The 17,224-nt window shown below is 35.5% G+C and overlaps 1 protein-coding gene and 2 long non-coding RNA genes across 4 annotated transcripts; all 3 read left to right on the plus strand.

Annotated features, from left to right (window-relative positions):
* Positions 1-382: 382 nt before the first annotated feature.
* On the plus strand, positions 383-7,881 carry LOC106075031 (zinc finger protein 98-like). Its single transcript, XM_013235951.2, has 2 exons — positions 383-591; positions 2,888-7,881. Exons 1-2 carry the CDS (start codon positions 427-429, stop codon positions 4,007-4,009), a joined length of 1,287 nt encoding a protein of 428 aa, XP_013091405.2. The 5' UTR covers positions 383-426; the 3' UTR covers positions 4,010-7,881.
* Positions 7,882-8,049: 168 nt separating this feature from the next.
* Positions 8,050-10,845, plus strand: LOC106051294 (uncharacterized). Its single transcript, XR_008779789.1, has 3 exons — positions 8,050-9,786; positions 10,159-10,449; positions 10,649-10,845. It is a non-coding gene; the product is annotated as an uncharacterized LOC106051294 (long non-coding RNA).
* Positions 10,846-12,855: 2,010 nt separating this feature from the next.
* Positions 12,856-16,463, plus strand: LOC129928211 (uncharacterized). Of its 2 annotated transcripts, XR_008779791.1 has the most exons (3): positions 12,856-13,062; positions 14,583-14,709; positions 15,562-16,463. It is a non-coding gene; the product is annotated as an uncharacterized LOC129928211 (long non-coding RNA). The 2 variants fall into 2 exon arrangements; XR_008779790.1 differs by lacking the exon at positions 12,856-13,062 and having other exon boundaries at positions 14,002-14,709.
* The last annotated feature ends 761 nt before the right edge of the window (positions 16,464-17,224 follow it).

Consider the following 17,224-nt stretch of genomic DNA (forward strand, 5'->3'; position numbering starts at 1 on the left):
TTTTTATGTACTGTATTAAAATTTCTTCTAAGAAACACAATCACATCACTAACTTTAACTATCTTTTAAAGTACCATACTTTAACTTCATTAGTACCCAGTACTTCTTTTCAATACATACAAAAGCATTTAGTTCAGAAGTAAAAGCGTGTATGAATACAAAATTGTGATGATGGTTTTTTTTTTTAATTAAATTTTAAGAAAACAGATTTTTAAAGATTTTAAAAATTTTCTATTAGTGTATAGCTTTTTAAATAGTTCTCTTAATTGTTTGGAAGTAAACCAAGATGAAAAATTTTATTTTATTACAAATATTTATTTTTTTTCTTACAGAAATCTCTGTGTAATCAACACTGATTTAACATTCTTTATGATGGCAACTAGGATTTAAAAGAATTATTCCCACAAGACAATCTCTAGGGGAAACATGGATAAAACTTGGTCTACTATGTCTTATGAAGAAGAAATTCAAACAGCTCTAATGAAAGCTGGCACACAAGACAAATTTAATTTGAAAAATGAAATAAAGATTGAGAATCAAGAAATGGATGACACAGATTTTACGGTTCAAACATCTGAAAATGAGCATCAGGTAAAGTTTTACTAATATGAATATAATTATACAGCTTAGGATTCTTGAACTTACAGCATTCTCTAATAGTCAGTCTCCCTTTGGAATATCTTACCTTTGTGTCTCTGTATATTATGATTATATAAAAGTAAAGCTCCCTTTTCAGAGTTTGTGGTCTATAAGGCGGATGATGTAAAGGTCATCTGTGTCTGTGGCCTATGGCCAACAAGGGTGTTGTGTGGCCTGCACAATGACCAACCACCTTTACTTTTCCCCAACTAATGTCAGGTACCCATTAGAGCTGGGTGACTCAGGGCTCCCAAAAAATTCCGATATTAAAAATCACCATTCTTCACCCTAGTTAGGAAGTCAAGAGCTCAGCTACTCTGCCTCCTTATGATTATGTTGTAAATGTTAATGTATTGGTCATTGTGTAGATTGGTGTCATAACTATCATGGCAGCACCATAATATTATTATAATTTTTAAGCAAATTGTTGTTTAATATTAATTAAATTTCAATGGTTTTGGATTGGAGTAAAGGAAATGGAGAAGGCAGTGATCTATAGGCAAATCATACTCTACATTGCTAACAAAACATTAGCTTTGAAAAAACAGAAGCTCTAAGAATAGTTTTTTTTTTAGGTGTCACAGACATCACCCGTGACATCTTGCCAATAGGTGAACACTCATAAGTTGAGAGGTCACAAGAAAATACTGATTAAGTAGGGATGATGGGAAAGTTTTTTGAAGTTTGGTCTGAAGTCTTACAAGAGAGCAGATTAGAAAAGCAGACTGGGAATTTGTTCAAGAAATGTATCTTGATTCACTTGGGTATTATTTTATAGTGTGTTTGATTGTGTTGATCATGAAGAAATAAATTTCAATTTACCAGCAGAGGAACTTGTATAATAGCTACATCTGTTAAGATTTGAATTTGTCAGTGTTTCATTACACATAGTTGGTTAATCATTTATGTTTAGTCTTCATCTCTCAAGCAGAGCCTAAGCACAACTATACACACATGCAAAATAGCCATGCCAAAAAAATTGCTGAAAGTCTACACACTTAATCACTTATGTAATATTGGGCTAAAGAGGCCCATACATTAGGTAAATATCAGCATAAACATTATGATATTTATCTAACTGAAAATTCAACCAAGTGGTTTAAATTTTGATTCAACTTTGTCCTTTCTGAAAAAAAAAATTAAATGATATATAAACATGTTTTTTTCACGCATTCACATCATTTTTACTAAGCTTATATCAACTCATTCTGTCTAGTCAAAAGTTTGTACACGTTATTTCTCCCACTCCTAATCTCTGATCAAGCTAAAATTTGGCATAATTATTTCTTTTACCTGACAATGGAAGAATCAATAAAAAAAATTATTAACCAATTAGTTGATTTATTATTTGTAATTAATTATTTTGTTTGGTATGCCAAACAAGAGAAAGAATTTGTTCTTGACTGAAGTGGATGGTGTAAGCTGAATTAGTCCCCTTTATGCCCTATCGTCTGATTCTTAGTGAACACAAATCTGAAATAACGGATGAGACTAGAAAAAATAAATAACTATATAATCTTCTATGTTGATATGCTCTCCACTAGCAGAGTGTTTACCTTGTTGAGAAGCCTGAGAAGGTTTTAGAAGCCTGAGAAGGCTTGAGCCATAGTTCAAATTCTTGTCTTTACCTTTTAAAAAAAAATGTACACAAGCGTTTTTATTGTTAGTCTAGATCTATTTCAAATTTGATTACATGACTGATCCGAACTAATTGATAGAAGTACGCTTTAATATAATCTTTGTTAAACTGGTTCAGATGCTAAAGGCTTAAACATTCAACCACTGTGCCTCCAGCTATGTAATAATATAAGAATAATATGCGCTCATATCTCATTATTATGTGGTATCATGTTGTCAGTCAGCCTAACTATATAGTAATTATATGCGAACATTTGTTCGATACGTGCAGGTTGATAGTTTTTAGTATATAGCTTCTGATATTCTTGCTGAAAATATTGAAAGCTGCCTGAGTGGACTCTTTGGAGGCTGATTCTTTGTAACTTAGTATTTTATTATACCTATCTATGCACGGCTACCCAATCAATCTAAAATGAATACAAAATGTCGACTGAGGAAATTTTTTTTGTTTTAGTACATGTAATTTAGAAAATATTGTTTGTTGCTGCCCACATAAGACTGAGCTTTCTCGGGCATCTGCAGGAACTCGAGCTCTTTTAAAACATAATCTCTGTAAATAAATTAATAAGACAAAGTAACAGTAATTTTTTTTTATTTATTTATTTACCAGGAAGACATGATGGGACAAGAGAAAGTTTTCAATGTAAGAACACCAACAGACGAAAGAGAGCAAAGGACTTCTGAAGTCAATGCTGCCGCAAATGACACAGATAACGCTTTAGATAAAACACTATTTTCTTATGTGATGACAAAACATATGAAAAATAAGACAAATCATTCTAAACTCAAAAAATTATTTAAATGTCAAATATGCGAAAAAGAATTCACCGTATCTACAAGCTTAAAAAGACACCGGTTTGTCCATGCTAGTGAAAAACCATTTAAATGTCATGTATGTCTCAAGGGTTTTCGTGACAAGACCAATTTGAAAACCCACTTTTTTGTACATTCTGGGGAAAGACCATTTAAATGCTTACTCTGTCCAAAAGAATTTTATCTGCAGTATCGTTGGAGAAATCATCTTTTTGTTCATTCTGTTGAAAAACCATTCAAATGTGAAGTATGTGCTAAAGAGTTCTGTTCCTCGGCAACATTGAAAACACACCAAATGTTTCATTCAAAGGAAAAGCCATGGAAATGCCAAATTTGTCACAAAGAATTCCATCATTCTACATATCTACAAAGGCATCAGTTAATTCATACCTCAGCTCCTCCTAAAAGAACATTTTTATGTCAAACATGTCCTCAACAATTTTACAGTCTATCAGCCTTAAAAACCCACGAGCACATTCATACTGGTGAAAAACCATTCAAATGCTTACATTGTCAAAAGTTATTTTCGATGTTATCACATTTAAAAACGCATCTTTTGGTTCATTCCGGTGAAAGACCATACAAATGTAAGATATGTGATAAAGCCTTCTCGCAGTCATCAGCTTTGAAACTCCACTTTAGGATTCACTCTGGTGAAAAGCCATACAAATGTCCACTTTGTGAACGGGCATTCACTCTGTCTTCATCATTAAAAGCCCATCAATTAGTTCATTCTGGTGAAAAGCCATTCAAATGTCAATTATGCGAGAGAGAATTTGCCCAGTCCTCCTCACTAAAAGCCCATCAGTTTGTTCATACTGGCAACAAACCTTTTAAATGTCAAGTTTGTGAGAGAGAATTCTCTGTATCTTCATATTTTAAAAAACACCAACTGGTTCATACTAAAACACAACCTTAACGCTGGCTGTAGTTTACAAGTCTGTGTTTGGTCTGTTAAACGTTTAAACTGTACTTTTCCAGGCTTCATGGATTAAATGTCATCTTTCACTTGTGAATTAATATGGAGTCATGAGGTGACACTGAATGTTGAATCTTCAAGAAGAGAATCAACAATGCTAAAGAACAAATGTGCCTCAAGGTGCAAGCACTAGGCTTCATTATATACAAAGACACATAATGTTAATATGACTCATAGAGTACAAATGCCTGGTGTTTAAAGGTAAAGTACAAAGAGATTTTTAATTTCCTACTTTTCCTAGGCATTCTATGTTATACGTCAGGCAAAGTATAGTTATTTCCTTTGTTGAAAGGTGATATTCAAGTTTGCAATAAGAATGTAAATGATTAAGAAAAAAACAACAACAGAATTTCTTAAGACTTCAAATGATATTTTATAAGCCCATAAGTCTTTGGCCTATACCAAGTGCAATATCAAGTTTCAAATAATTTTTCAATCAACTCATCTAATTTTAAAACAGTAATACATATTTATAAATGTAATTTTGTTTCTTTTCTTTTAACTAATTTACAAGAAACAGGAAATTAAAAGTTCCAACAGCAACTAGGATAAACGTAATTCCTAATACTTTTGAAGACTGCTCATGATATTAAAATATTTTTGTTGAGACACATTTAAAATATAAATATAATAATGTTTCCATCATTTAACTTAATTTATATAATGAAAGCTAATGAAAAATATGTTGATAAAGCAAAAAACAAAAAAAAAAATCTCATCTTCTACATGTTCTATTTGTACATATTTTTATTTCATTCTCAGCTCTTCCTTGATCTGTGCTTACTCTGTCAGCTCCACTCTGCTTTCTCTGTCAGGGCCACTCTGCTTACTCTGTCAGCTCCACTCTGCTTTCTCTGTCAGGGCCACTCTGCTTACTCTGTCAGCTCCACTCTGCTTACTCTGTCAGCACCACTCTGCTTACTCTGTCAGCTCCACTCTGCTTACTCTGTCAGCGCCACTGCTTACTCGGTCAGCGCCAATCTGCTTACTCTGTCAGCTCCACTCTGCTTACTCTGTCAGCTCCACTCTGCTTACTCTGTCAGCGCCACTCTGCTTACTCTGTCAGGGCCACTCTGCTTACTCTGTCAGCCCCACTCTGCTTACTCTGTCAGGGCCACTCTGCTTACTCTGTCAGGGCCACTCTGCTTACTCTGTCAGCGTCACTCTGTCAGCCCCACTCTGCTTACTCTGTCAGGGCCACTCTGCTTACTGTGTCAGCCCCACTCTGCTTACTCTGTCAGCGTCACTCTGCTTACTCTGTCAGCGTCACTCTGCTTACTCTGTCAGCCCCACTCTGCTTACTCTGTCAGGGCCACTCTGCTTACTCTGTCAGCGTCACTCTGTCAGCCCCACTCTGCTTACTGTGTCAGCCCCACTCTGCTTACTCTGTCAGCACCACTCTGCTTACTCTGTCAGCCCCACTCTGTTTACTCTGTCAGGGCCACTCTGCTTACTCTGTCAGCCCCACTCTGCTTACTCTGTCAGCTCCACTCTGCTTACTGTGTCAGCCCCACTCTGCTTACTCTGTCAGCCCCACTCTGCTTACTCTGTCAGGGCCACTCTGCTTACTCTGTCAGCGTCACTCTGTCAGCCCCACTCTGCTTACTCTGTCAGGGCCACTCTGCTTACTCTGTCAGCGCCACTCTGCTTACTGTGTCAGCCCCACTCTGCTTACTCTGTCAGGGCCACTCTGCTTACTCTGTCAGCATCACTCTGTCAGCCCCACTCTGCTTACTCTGTCAGCCCCACTCTGCTTACTCTGTCATCGCCACTCTGCTTACTGTGTCACCCCCACTCTGCTTACTCTGTCAGCGTCACTCTGCTTACTCTGTCAGCGCCTCTCTGCTTACTCTGTCAGCGCCACTCATTGAGGGAACTTGAAAAAGATCATGACTTCTGTGTGTAGTCACTCATTGAACTTCTCTGTATGTTGTGTCTGTTCTATTGTCACGTTTCTATACTGTGATCTCATTCTATTTATTCTGGAAACAGTGTCTGGTCAGAGTAAGCCATAGGAGTAAGCCTTTTTTTAATAATTTGACTCCATATCCTTTGTATTTTTACTAATTCATGTGAATAGTTAAAGGGACGTAATTAGTTATTATACTTGAGTAGAAGGTATTGTAAATATTAATAATGGGGTCAGCATTAAGGCCTTATTTCTTTCACAGGGTTATGATGTATTAGATCTTGTACTGTTAAGGCTTAAATGCTAATTAGAATGAAATTTAGAAAAATGTATTGTTGTAACATCTCAGCTTAGAAGTAACAGACATTCCTATAACAAAAATAATAAAACCTCCAGGGTAATTTTCATAAAACTAGTCGAACGGCTGCATAGCATACGCTGCTCTTTTGCAGGGCCGGCCTAAGCCACTGCAACCTATGCGATGGCAGTGGGCCCTTTCATAGGACCCGCGCTAATTCTAGGTGTATAAATTATTAAATTAAACCATATGTTTTCTCGTGGACTATCTGCAGAAATAAGAGAGGGATCTTTCCTTTACTTCTTGCTTCTCATCCAAACTCGAGTGAAGAAGAGAATTATATATATAGATTGCATGTTATAAAAAGATTGTAACAGTTTTGTTAGTATTTCATAAGGCACATCTCCGTTTGTTTTTGGTTACACTGACTAATACAGGCTTATCATTAAATCTCTTGATTTTTTTTGGCAACTGCATTGTAGAAAGTAATTAAAATATCAATTAAAATGTTTTTTAAAGGTATGAAACATTGGTGTTTATTCTTTTCCAAGGTGACTTTTCAAATATATATCTAAACCACTCTTTCGTCCCCAAGTTTTACCTTTTAGATACACCAGGTGCCAATATCCAATTTGTCATTTTTTCTCATCAGAAAAATATTTAAACTAATTTTGATGCTTTTGGTTTTGATTGACTTTTAGTGTTTACATTGTTATATTATAATGTACAATTCAATTATAAACACAGATGTATAAAACACAACTCCATAACATGAACAAGAAGACCAACAGAAGACTGCCAACACACTAATAGAAGACTTCAAACACACTGAACATAAGAACAAGGGAGACAACATAAAGAAAACAAAACAAACACACACCACAATAAATACATTTTAAAGAATGTATAAATGATCTAAAAAAATTAAATGGAACAGAGCAGATATAACTATAAATCAATTCAAAGAACAAGAAAACATTAATAATAATATATTTTTAAAAAAGTTACAGTACCCCTTTCATACATTGTGGTCTGTAGGGCAGATGATGTAAAGGTCATCTGATTATGTGGCCTACGGTTAACGAGGGTGTCATGTGACAAGCAGAATGACCAACCGCCTTTACATTTCCCCAACAAATGTCAGGTACCCATTAGAGCTGGGTGGACTCAAAAGTGCCCAAAGATCCCGAAATTGAAAATCCCAGTCTTCACCAGGATTCAAACCCCGGCCCCGGTTAGGTAGCCAAGCACCTTATCATTCAGCGACCGTGTCTCCAGTAATAATAATATGCAGGGAGAAAACAACAGTCTCAAAGTCTGACATGGCATGAGTAGCCTAGATATTTAACGAGCTTAGAGATATTTTATTGCTAAAACAGACTACATTACTTTGAAAGCAGAACAAGGAAAGACAGTTATGTTAATGGTTGTTGGATTTTTTGTTTACATTTTTGCTTGTCACTTTGGAGTGATTGACTGTTATTGTTGTTTTAAATGTACTGTAAACAGTATTTCACAATGTATTTATTTATTGAAAATTATTTATTGTTGAATTGTTGTTTGCAAGAAATGTACTTCGAATAATAATAAAGACTGGTACCAAAATTGAAGATTTTTTTATTTGGTGTTTGTGTGTGTTGTTTTTGAAAGGAGATAACATTTATGACTATTAAAATGTAGTGTTTTTTTTTTATATATATGCCTATATATATTCTTAAACTTGCAAAAAAAATTTAGGTATGTTTCTAAAATATTAGTTCTATTAGTGACTGCTTTGACTTTAAAATTATTCACGACTTATATTCAAGGTTTGATAGTCTTTAATTGTTTAATATTTAAATATGAATGGTATGTATATTCTAAGTCTGAACTTGCAATGAAGAAAATTATTGGTAATAATAACAATTTCTACATTTTTTATTACAACAAAAAGTCTTTCTCTGAGATGTATGCATTCAGAAATATTACTTACTTAAAAGTCTTAATTGAAATGCAATTTCCATATTAATTATACAGTTTTTAAGATCCGTAAAAGTATAGCTTTAGTCATATCCTTTGTTAAATGCTTTACGTTTCAAATGTTTTTCAGAGTTGAAAATAATTTCCTTCCTTGTTCAAATCTAATGCAGGTGGATGACTATGCTGCGATCAGTTTCATTCTTCTTAAATAATTTTTAGCATATTATTGTAACGTTTCTCACTATCCAGGTTTTCTGCAAACTGCACCACTCGACACAACCAATTCAAAGATTATGACAACTCAGGGCTCCAAAGTAATGTAGAAATTTAATGTCAAATAAATGACAGCCAATACTGTACCATTGGCAACAACGTAACACTGACTGTACAAAAACTTCGCTTCTTCCTTGCCTTATACTCAATTCTCTCTTCCGGATCGACTTCACTCCATGCTGGTTATGTTTCTGACTTTGCCTCGTACTTGTGAAATAGCAAGGTAATGTTAAATGACTTTTTGACTCTGACACATTCGCTCTTATATAGGCCTCTTAAAAGCCTTCTAGAACTGGATGGAACATCGTTTGACTATTCTGGTTAATTATATGACTACATTCGACATGACTTGTCTGATTCCTATTCATAACACAGGTCCTTCCCGAACCGGCGTGTACTGTAACTCATCTCGGTTAACTGTTTGTCCAGCGCTGGCCTGGGGCCATTTGCGTCAACTAAAAACACACACAGCACTACCCCCCATCTATGTCACCTCCAGGTTTGTAATATTATTGTGCACTGGGTTTTCAAAGCCGACTCTTCTTCAACTTTTTGCTGCTGAGCTGTAAGCTCTTATGCGGTCTATGCCAAGGGGAAAAAAAGCATGCTGAAGAAAACAGACAGCGAGTTGGCTATACTGATTTGTTGCGATAATAGGGTCTGTCTAAGTGAAATAAATTAGGAAATTCAAAGAGGATATGATTGACAGTTTTATAAGGGTGGTTGCAATATCCACAGACTGGTGAGAGTGTGGGACTTATTATGTTAAGGTGAAAATTTAAAGATATGTCTCCTGTTTTTAGTTGAAATGTCGTAGATTTGCTCTTTGCAGGGGAGAATTAGATAGTTTGGAGTTTGCTTGACATGGTCGTTTCTCTGTACCTAGCTCAACTTACTATGCGGAAACAAGTATCTTCTACATTTACTAAAAAAATGTGTTTATTCTTAGCTACTGGTTGTGTGATAGGCCTTTCTGGGCCAAGTTTATACACTGCCAGCTTCCATCCCTTGGTTTCCTAGATTTGAGCCAGGAGATAGTAATCTTTGTTTTTGAAGGAATGTCTGAAACTATCCTCTGTTTCTGCATGTTTCTATATAATTTATTTTTCCTCTACAGGTGATCAAAGATTTTTTCAATGAAACCTACTTTGATAGGTATGATGAAGTCATGTCAGACTCACTGCTTACAATGCTCTGGGCAATGACTGTGACCCTTTTTTGTGTTGGGGGCATGCTGGGAGGAGTTTCTGCTGCATATTTTGCCGGGAAATTTGGAAGGTGAGGAGAAGTGATTGTTTGAATAAGGAAAGAAAGAACAATTTGAAACCGAACTATTCTCTTTACGCCCTTTAACTTACAGGAGACTGTCACCAGCTGTTTTCACCTTCACCTATCCCTAAGTCTGTTGAATCCTTGGCCACCAAACAAGATCTGTTGACAGTCTATCTCTATTCCTCTCTGTCTTTTGTCGTGAATTTATTTCAATAAATGGCCTGTCCATTACTTTATGTTGTCTTCTCATCGCTTTTTCTGTCTGCCTCTTCTTCTTTTTCCTGGTACTGCTCCCTGAAGGAAGGTCTTTGCGTGCCCCGGGGACTTTGTGATATGTTGATAGAATTTTAAGCTTGTCCTTGTTTACTTTTTTAATAGTCTGGTAGGCCACCCACGCTTTCATCTTGCCTTCCACAAGATGAGCCATCATGATCTTGCCACTGATGGAGGCAAATGAGTCTGGTAGGTCAATGTTGCATCAAAGTTTGGCCATTTCCTTCCATGTTTTGTTTTGTTTTTGTTACATAGTTTATGTACATATATTTTTAACCTCCATTACAGCTAATCCAACTATTCCTGCAATATACAGTCTTGTAACCTTGACCTTTTCCCCAGAGTCTCCAAAATATCTGCTGGTGAATAAAAGAGATGATGATGCGGCTGAAGCAGGTGAAGTTTTTACAATTTTACTTTATCATTGAGTTGATTATGGACATATTGTTATTTCTATCAACTTTTTTTTTCTAGTGATATAGTAGTGCCCAGGTATTTTTTTATCAAGTTGGGGTTTGATGCACATTTCTGAGCACTTGAAACCTGTAAATCTAGATCATGATAAATTCTGTTGTCTTATCCTTTGTTTACGCAGCTCTGATTTGGTTAAGAAAAACAAGCGATGTGTCTGAAGAGATGGAGGCCATAAAGAAAGAACGACAGGACCTCAGGAACTCACCAAAGGTAATTTTTTTTTATATTGCATTAACTCTAGTACAATGTCTAAGTGTCAGTTTAATAATTACTACTATTTAAGGTGTGAAAGTAGTGTTTTCACTGTGCTTTAATTTGTTCACCCACTTGCAACTTAAATGAAGCAGTGCTATGCATTGTTAAGCAACTTACAGCTACTAATGTTATTAATAAAACTGAAGCCTTTATCCAACAAGGCTATCAACAACAAATTAGTGCAGCTATACTGTATCATAAATGATCTCCATTACAGGTCACTAAGGTCAGAAGTGAACACACACTTGTATGTCTGTTGGAAATACATCAAGTGCACAAAGGCCAGCAACTCCTTGTGTATCTCATATTAAAACTTATTTTGTTTATCTTTCAACATTTAAATTTTAAATCATCTCCCTATACATTGCAAAGTCTGAAATGGGTACTTAACTTTTTAATTTTTTTAGGATTTACTAGAGTTGACAAAACTACCCAGAGATATCAAATTGAAAATATATTAATTCGTTTAATCAATTGAACATGAAACATGGGGCCTCAGTAAAAACACGCCACTCTCCACAGTTTCTTGCTAGTTTTTTAATGGCTTCCCAGCTCTTTCTGTCCTCTCAGCTTCATCTAGTAAACTGCGTCGCCACGTTCTTTTTGGTCTTCCTCTACATCTTGTGCCTTGGAGGCTCCATCTAACTGATCTAAGGCCTGTGTAGCACTGTTGTTGGTATCTTTTCTAAGGCTGTGACCAATCCATCTCCAATGTTTCTCTAAAACCTGCACCCCTTATTTTTCTGTCCACCCATCTCTCCCTATTTTTTCATACCAGTGTTCAAGTATTGGGACATAGGTAGAAATTAAAGATTTAATAAATGAGAAATGGACAAGCTCTCATCTGAATCACAAGAAAGATGATGCCTATTACAAGCTATCCCAACAAGATCAACTTCAAATCTTTTGGCTCAGGACCGGACACAACAGAATGAGACAACATATGTACCTTAAGCTTAAAATTGGAACCAGCGAAATCTGCCCATGTGGAGTGTCGCCAGAGTGCTGACCATTTCCTTCAAAACTGTTCTCTTTACCAACTGGCCCATACAAGACACTGGCCTCAAAACACGCCAATAGAAAGAAAACTATATGGAGAGCTCCCTGATTTGGAACCACTGCGCAGTTCATATCATATATTGGTCTAGTCATCTGAATGCTCCAACATAACAATGAGAACGAGGAAGAAGAAGAAAGATTTTTTTAAAGCATTGTACACAGATATTAAAAAGAAACACTATTATAGACATTTAATCATGGAATGGATTCTCTACCTACTTGAAGTCTTTCTTTAGTTTTCACTTAGAAAATAAAGACAAACAATAAATCTACTTATAACTTTCTTTTTCATCTTAGTTTTGTGTGCTTGATTTGATGAGGACCAGTGATTGGCGATGGCCACTAATTATATGCACAGTACTACAAATGTCTCAGCAGTTTTCTGGCATCTATGCTGTGAATTTAATATAGTTATAGTCAATACAGTCGATAAACTATTTATTTAGAATTGATACTGATACATTGCTATGATAGCTTTGCTTCTTTTAATAAACCTAGATGGGACTTGGGTTGCTGGGTTGAGTTCATGTCCTTGATCATTGGTTTTTATGTGATGCAATGAGATTTCAGTTCAAGATGTTCTCTCATAGGTAAAATACCTAGATATACCTTGATGGTATTAAATGGTAGGTTTCCATTTGAAGATACATGTGTTCCTAAGGTGCTTAGCAGTAAAACTTAAAAAAAAATATCCCTCCATATAAAATATTTACAATTCGGATCAGCAATCCCACCGATAAACACTTTTCCCATTACAGATATTATAAACTAATCATTTTAAAAATGCACGCAAATATTGAAATTTTTTTTTAAAATACTTTTTTGTTCTTAGAAATTAAGCTACATCACTGTAGGGCCAGTTTTTATCCAAACCAGAAGTCCACAGGCTAAGGTTTAGAATTCAGAGGGAAACACATCACTATTTTGGTTAAAAAGAAAAGACTTTTTTAAAAAAAAAGCTCAGCCTATAAATGACGAAACAAATAATTCTATACTATTCAACCTCAGGTGGTCTACTATTGTACAAGTATTTTTATCTCAGCTGGTCTGAGCAAGGAGACTTCTCAGTACGCCACGGTAGCCACAGGTGTTGTAAAAGTCATGATGACCTTCATATCTGCCCTGATCATGGACCGGGCAGGTAGAAGAACTCTGCATATGATTGGCCACGTGGGCATGTGTATCTCCTCAGTAGTACTAGTTGTTTGCCTTTCACTACAGGTATGTATAGATTACTTACTTAGAACCTCCCACCTCATTCAGTGCATTGGGCAGCAAGCTGTTTCCATAAAAATCAATCTTTATGTATAGATGGCATTCCTTTTTTTTTTTTAAACTAATTTTTGTTTATAAAAAACTACAGGGCTACTATTCCTTCATCTATCCCTTGGTCTGTTGGACAGTTGGGGCACCACACAAAATCTGTCAACCATCTTTCTCCTTTCCTTTCTGTCTCTTTCAATGTCTATTCTTTTATGTTGTCTTCCCATCGTTTTGTGTCTGCCTGAAGGAAGGTTTTTGCAAGTCCTAAAGACCTTGTACAATGGCCATAGAGTTTTAGTTTGCTACTATTACAATTTCTTAAAATCCTTTAAACTTTAGCTGATAATTTTTTTTAATTTTTTTTTTCAGAAAACATTGCCCTGGCTATCGTACATAAGCATTGTGGCTGTCATCATCTACACCTGTCTCTTAGCTACTGGACCAGATGGGTTTAGTTTGAAGGCAATTATTTCAAAGCAGTTCATAAAAAAAGATTTTATTGCCTACCTGATCATGGGGTATGCCTTTTAGACTGTCATCTCCATGGTCCCAAGTTTGAACCCTGGACCTCTCCATACCTGCTGTCTAGTGGGAGGTTTGGGCTAGGACGTTATAATCTTCATTTCTGAATGCATCTAATTTAGGAATATATAAAATTGTTTGTCATACGATGCCATTCTAGCTGGTTCCAGTTGTGATGGAGTTTTTTTTATTTTTAGCTGAGCCTTTCATCTCCAGGGGTTTCTTACCCTGGACTGTCTTGCAATTGCTTTTGGTGTCTTCTTCATGACCCTAATTATTGACTGAGTCATTTTTGATTAGATAATTTATAATGAAATACATATGCTTATAAAAAAAACTTAAATGAATGCATTAAGACAAAAAACATGCAATTCAGTATCACACCCACATTTGTTCATTATCTTATATATTGTTTCCCAAACTGACTAATTTTTCATTGATTCATGATTAGTTAAGTGCAATAAATAATTATTTTAAGTTTCAACTTGATCTGAGAGTGGGTGTGTGAGAAGAAATGTGTAAAATTATCTAAGGGGACCACACTCTACATATTCATCCATATCTGTGAATACTGAGGGATTACTTTCCCTTGTTGATATCGAAAAGATAATTACCATTAATTAATAAACTAATTGGTTACATTTTTTTCATTGATTCATGTCTTTGTCTAAGCCAATTAATAATTGTGCAGTTTCAACTTGATTCGAGAAAGGGTGTGGGAGGAATAACGTGTACAAACTTTTTACTAGACAGACAGTGAGTGGAGATAAGCTTTTGAAAAAGCTAACCATGTATAGTTTTATTTGCCATAGATGAGCATCTCTAATAGATGTCTGGTGTCTCCTTAATAAGGTCCTTAATGTCTTTGAACTTATAAGAAAGACCCATGTGGAAATGAGTCTAGAAACCTCAGCTTAGGCTTCTAAATCTCTTATGATTTATGATTGATGTTTCAGGACCAATACCTTGGTTCATGGTGACTGAGGTGTTTGTGCAGGTCCTAGGTTAGCCACTGTCATTGTTTCTGTGGTGATCAACTGGCTGTGCAACTTTGCTGTTGGCTTAGTGTTTCCCAATTTACAGGTAAGTACATTTTAAGAGGCTCTAAGTAAACAAGTAAATTACCCTTTTCAGGCTTTGGGATGTATAGGACAAATGATGTCATCTGTTTCTATGGTTGACAGGGTGTCTTGTGGCCAGCACAATGACCAACCGCTTTACTTTCCCTAACTAATGTTATTAGAATAGAGTGGACTCAAGGGCGTCCTTAAGATCCGAAATAAAAAATCCCAGTCTTCACTAAGTTTTGTAAGCCAAGCGCTTTAACACTCAGATCTATATCTACTTAATCTACTCCTTCATGCTGTGCTGCTTTTTTTGCTAAATGTTCTATGATTACATAATGACATGCTGTAAAAGTAAATTTGTCTGTTATATAAAGACAATTGCAGTTTAGTTATTGAAGTAAAGCATTACTTTTGTCTCTATTGTAATCTAATTACTCAGTTAATAGAACTAACTAATCCTTTTGTTTTTTTTTCAATATTCTTCACCTTCACCTATACAAAAAATGCATAATCTATTCTGCATACATCCCAGATATTGGGGGGGTCCAAATTTGAAAATCCCCCCAGACCCCTACTTGAGGGGTCGTCCAAATGACTGTCTGAAATTATTTGTGCATTAAATATTAAGCCAATGCTATTCATGTTGTAAATTATTGACCATCTTGCATGTATTCCACACATTAGACTTACCTATTTATTAAGTACATTATCTCAAGTCATGATGTCAAATGTCAACAAAAAGGGACCCCCTTAAAAGGCCAAGCCCCCAGGACCCCTAAATCCCTTGCTACGCTACTGTATTTATCAGAGAGGATTTTTCATGATTAAAAATTGAATTATTACTCAACTACTTTTTGTTTCCTTACAGAAGTCACTAGAAACATTATTTCCTTTTTGCCTTTCTCCCTCTTGCTGTTGTTGTTCTTCATCTTCACCTATATGTTTGTCCCAGAGACCAAAGGCAAAAGTATTTCTGAGATTACCCAGCTGTTTAAATCTCCCACTATGGATAGATCAGGATCCAGAAATTCCTACAAAAGCTCAAAGAACAGATACAGCACCCAAGTCTTGATAATTGATCCACCTCTCTCAGAAAAAGGGACGGAATATTATATTGAGTCCAGCTACTTATAGAATTTAGGTGGCTGAACAATTTTGGCTGCTGTTTTATTTTTTGAAATGTTAGTCTTTTGATTTAGTTTCATGTTGGATAAATTTGTTATTTATAACATTTTATTATAATATATACAGGGCTTTCATTTTTATATCAATGCAAATACAATTAATCAGTTTTAAAAAATATATTCATCATTTTAAATGACAACTTTTGTTATATTGCTCTAAATACATATGATCATGTATCAACATACCTCAATAGAATTGTGATAACACACCACAACAGTTGTTTATGAGATACCATTTAATACATTTAAAGGAGGCCAGAGACTTTCTTCCAATAAAGTGATTTAAAACTATGTACCCCATCAGTATTTCATATTATATTTATAAAACTAATTAAAGCAGCTTTATTCTGGCTGACAATGTCTGTTCTGGATGTGGCAAATCTGGATGTGGCAAAATATGTAAGTTGCAGCTGGGGCTAGGTAGCCATGGGAAATACTGCTTTCATTAAATCTTCAGACTTGAAGACAAGCCTTATTATTATTAATCTGGTCAGTGATTTCAGTGCAATATGAACACTAATGTTTTGTGTAACTATTTTTCAATAAGATTGTTTTCTATTAAAAATATTTTTATTATAAGTTTCAACTTTTATTAGCATTGATTACTTGAATGAGATTGTGAGATTCTGTTTTCAGTTATTTAATATTGATATTTTCCATGTCAATCTATTGTTTTGGATGTTCCTTTGTAATTGAAGATTATTATATCCTAGCCCAAACTTCCTGCAGGACAGGGTTTGAGCCCAGGAAATTTGAGATGACAGTCCAGAGCATGTACCACATCACCAGTCAACCCAAAGGTCCAATATTGGTCCTGTTTGAGCATCTTAAATACATACTGGTGTCTTGAAAACAAAGTAGAACTTTTTTCTATTTAGTTTTTGGGAAAAATAAAATAATCAAGAGTTATTCCAGTAAGTAAAGTACCCTTTCATACCTTGGGGCAGATGATGTTAATGCCATCTGTTTCTGTGGGTTCCGGTTAATGAGGTTGTCATGTGACTAGCACAACGACTAACCACCTTTACTTTTTCTTTACTAGTGTCAGGCACCCATTAGAGTTGGCAGACTCGGGTGCCCTATATATCCCTTAAATAAAAAATTCCAGTCCAGATTTGAACCTGGGATCTCTCAGTTCTGCAGCCAAGCTGGGACCCAATGGTTCTGCAGCCAAGTGCTTTACCACTGAGCCACTGCGTCTCCTAAAAGGTTTCCAATCTTACATTAAGCTGAGTAAAACTAAATGCTCCTGAGCCAATCTGACCATTGAAAAATATAAGCATTTTTTTTAGTAGATTTCAACAAACAGTTAACCAGAAATTAAACACTAACTTATGTAGCAACTTC

Source organism: Biomphalaria glabrata, chromosome 9, assembly GCF_947242115.1.
Source record: "Biomphalaria glabrata chromosome 9, xgBioGlab47.1, whole genome shotgun sequence".
NCBI classification, from domain to species: domain Eukaryota; kingdom Metazoa; phylum Mollusca; class Gastropoda; family Planorbidae; genus Biomphalaria; species Biomphalaria glabrata.

Coding starts and splice junctions, on each gene's coding strand:
- LOC106075031 (XM_013235951.2), top strand. CDS start 427: ATGGATAAAACTTGGTCTACTATGTCTTATGAAGAAGAAATTCAAACA. Junction 592..2,887: donor CATCTGAAAATGAGCATCAG/GTAAAGTTTTAC, acceptor TTTATTTACCAG/GAAGACATGATGGGACAAGA.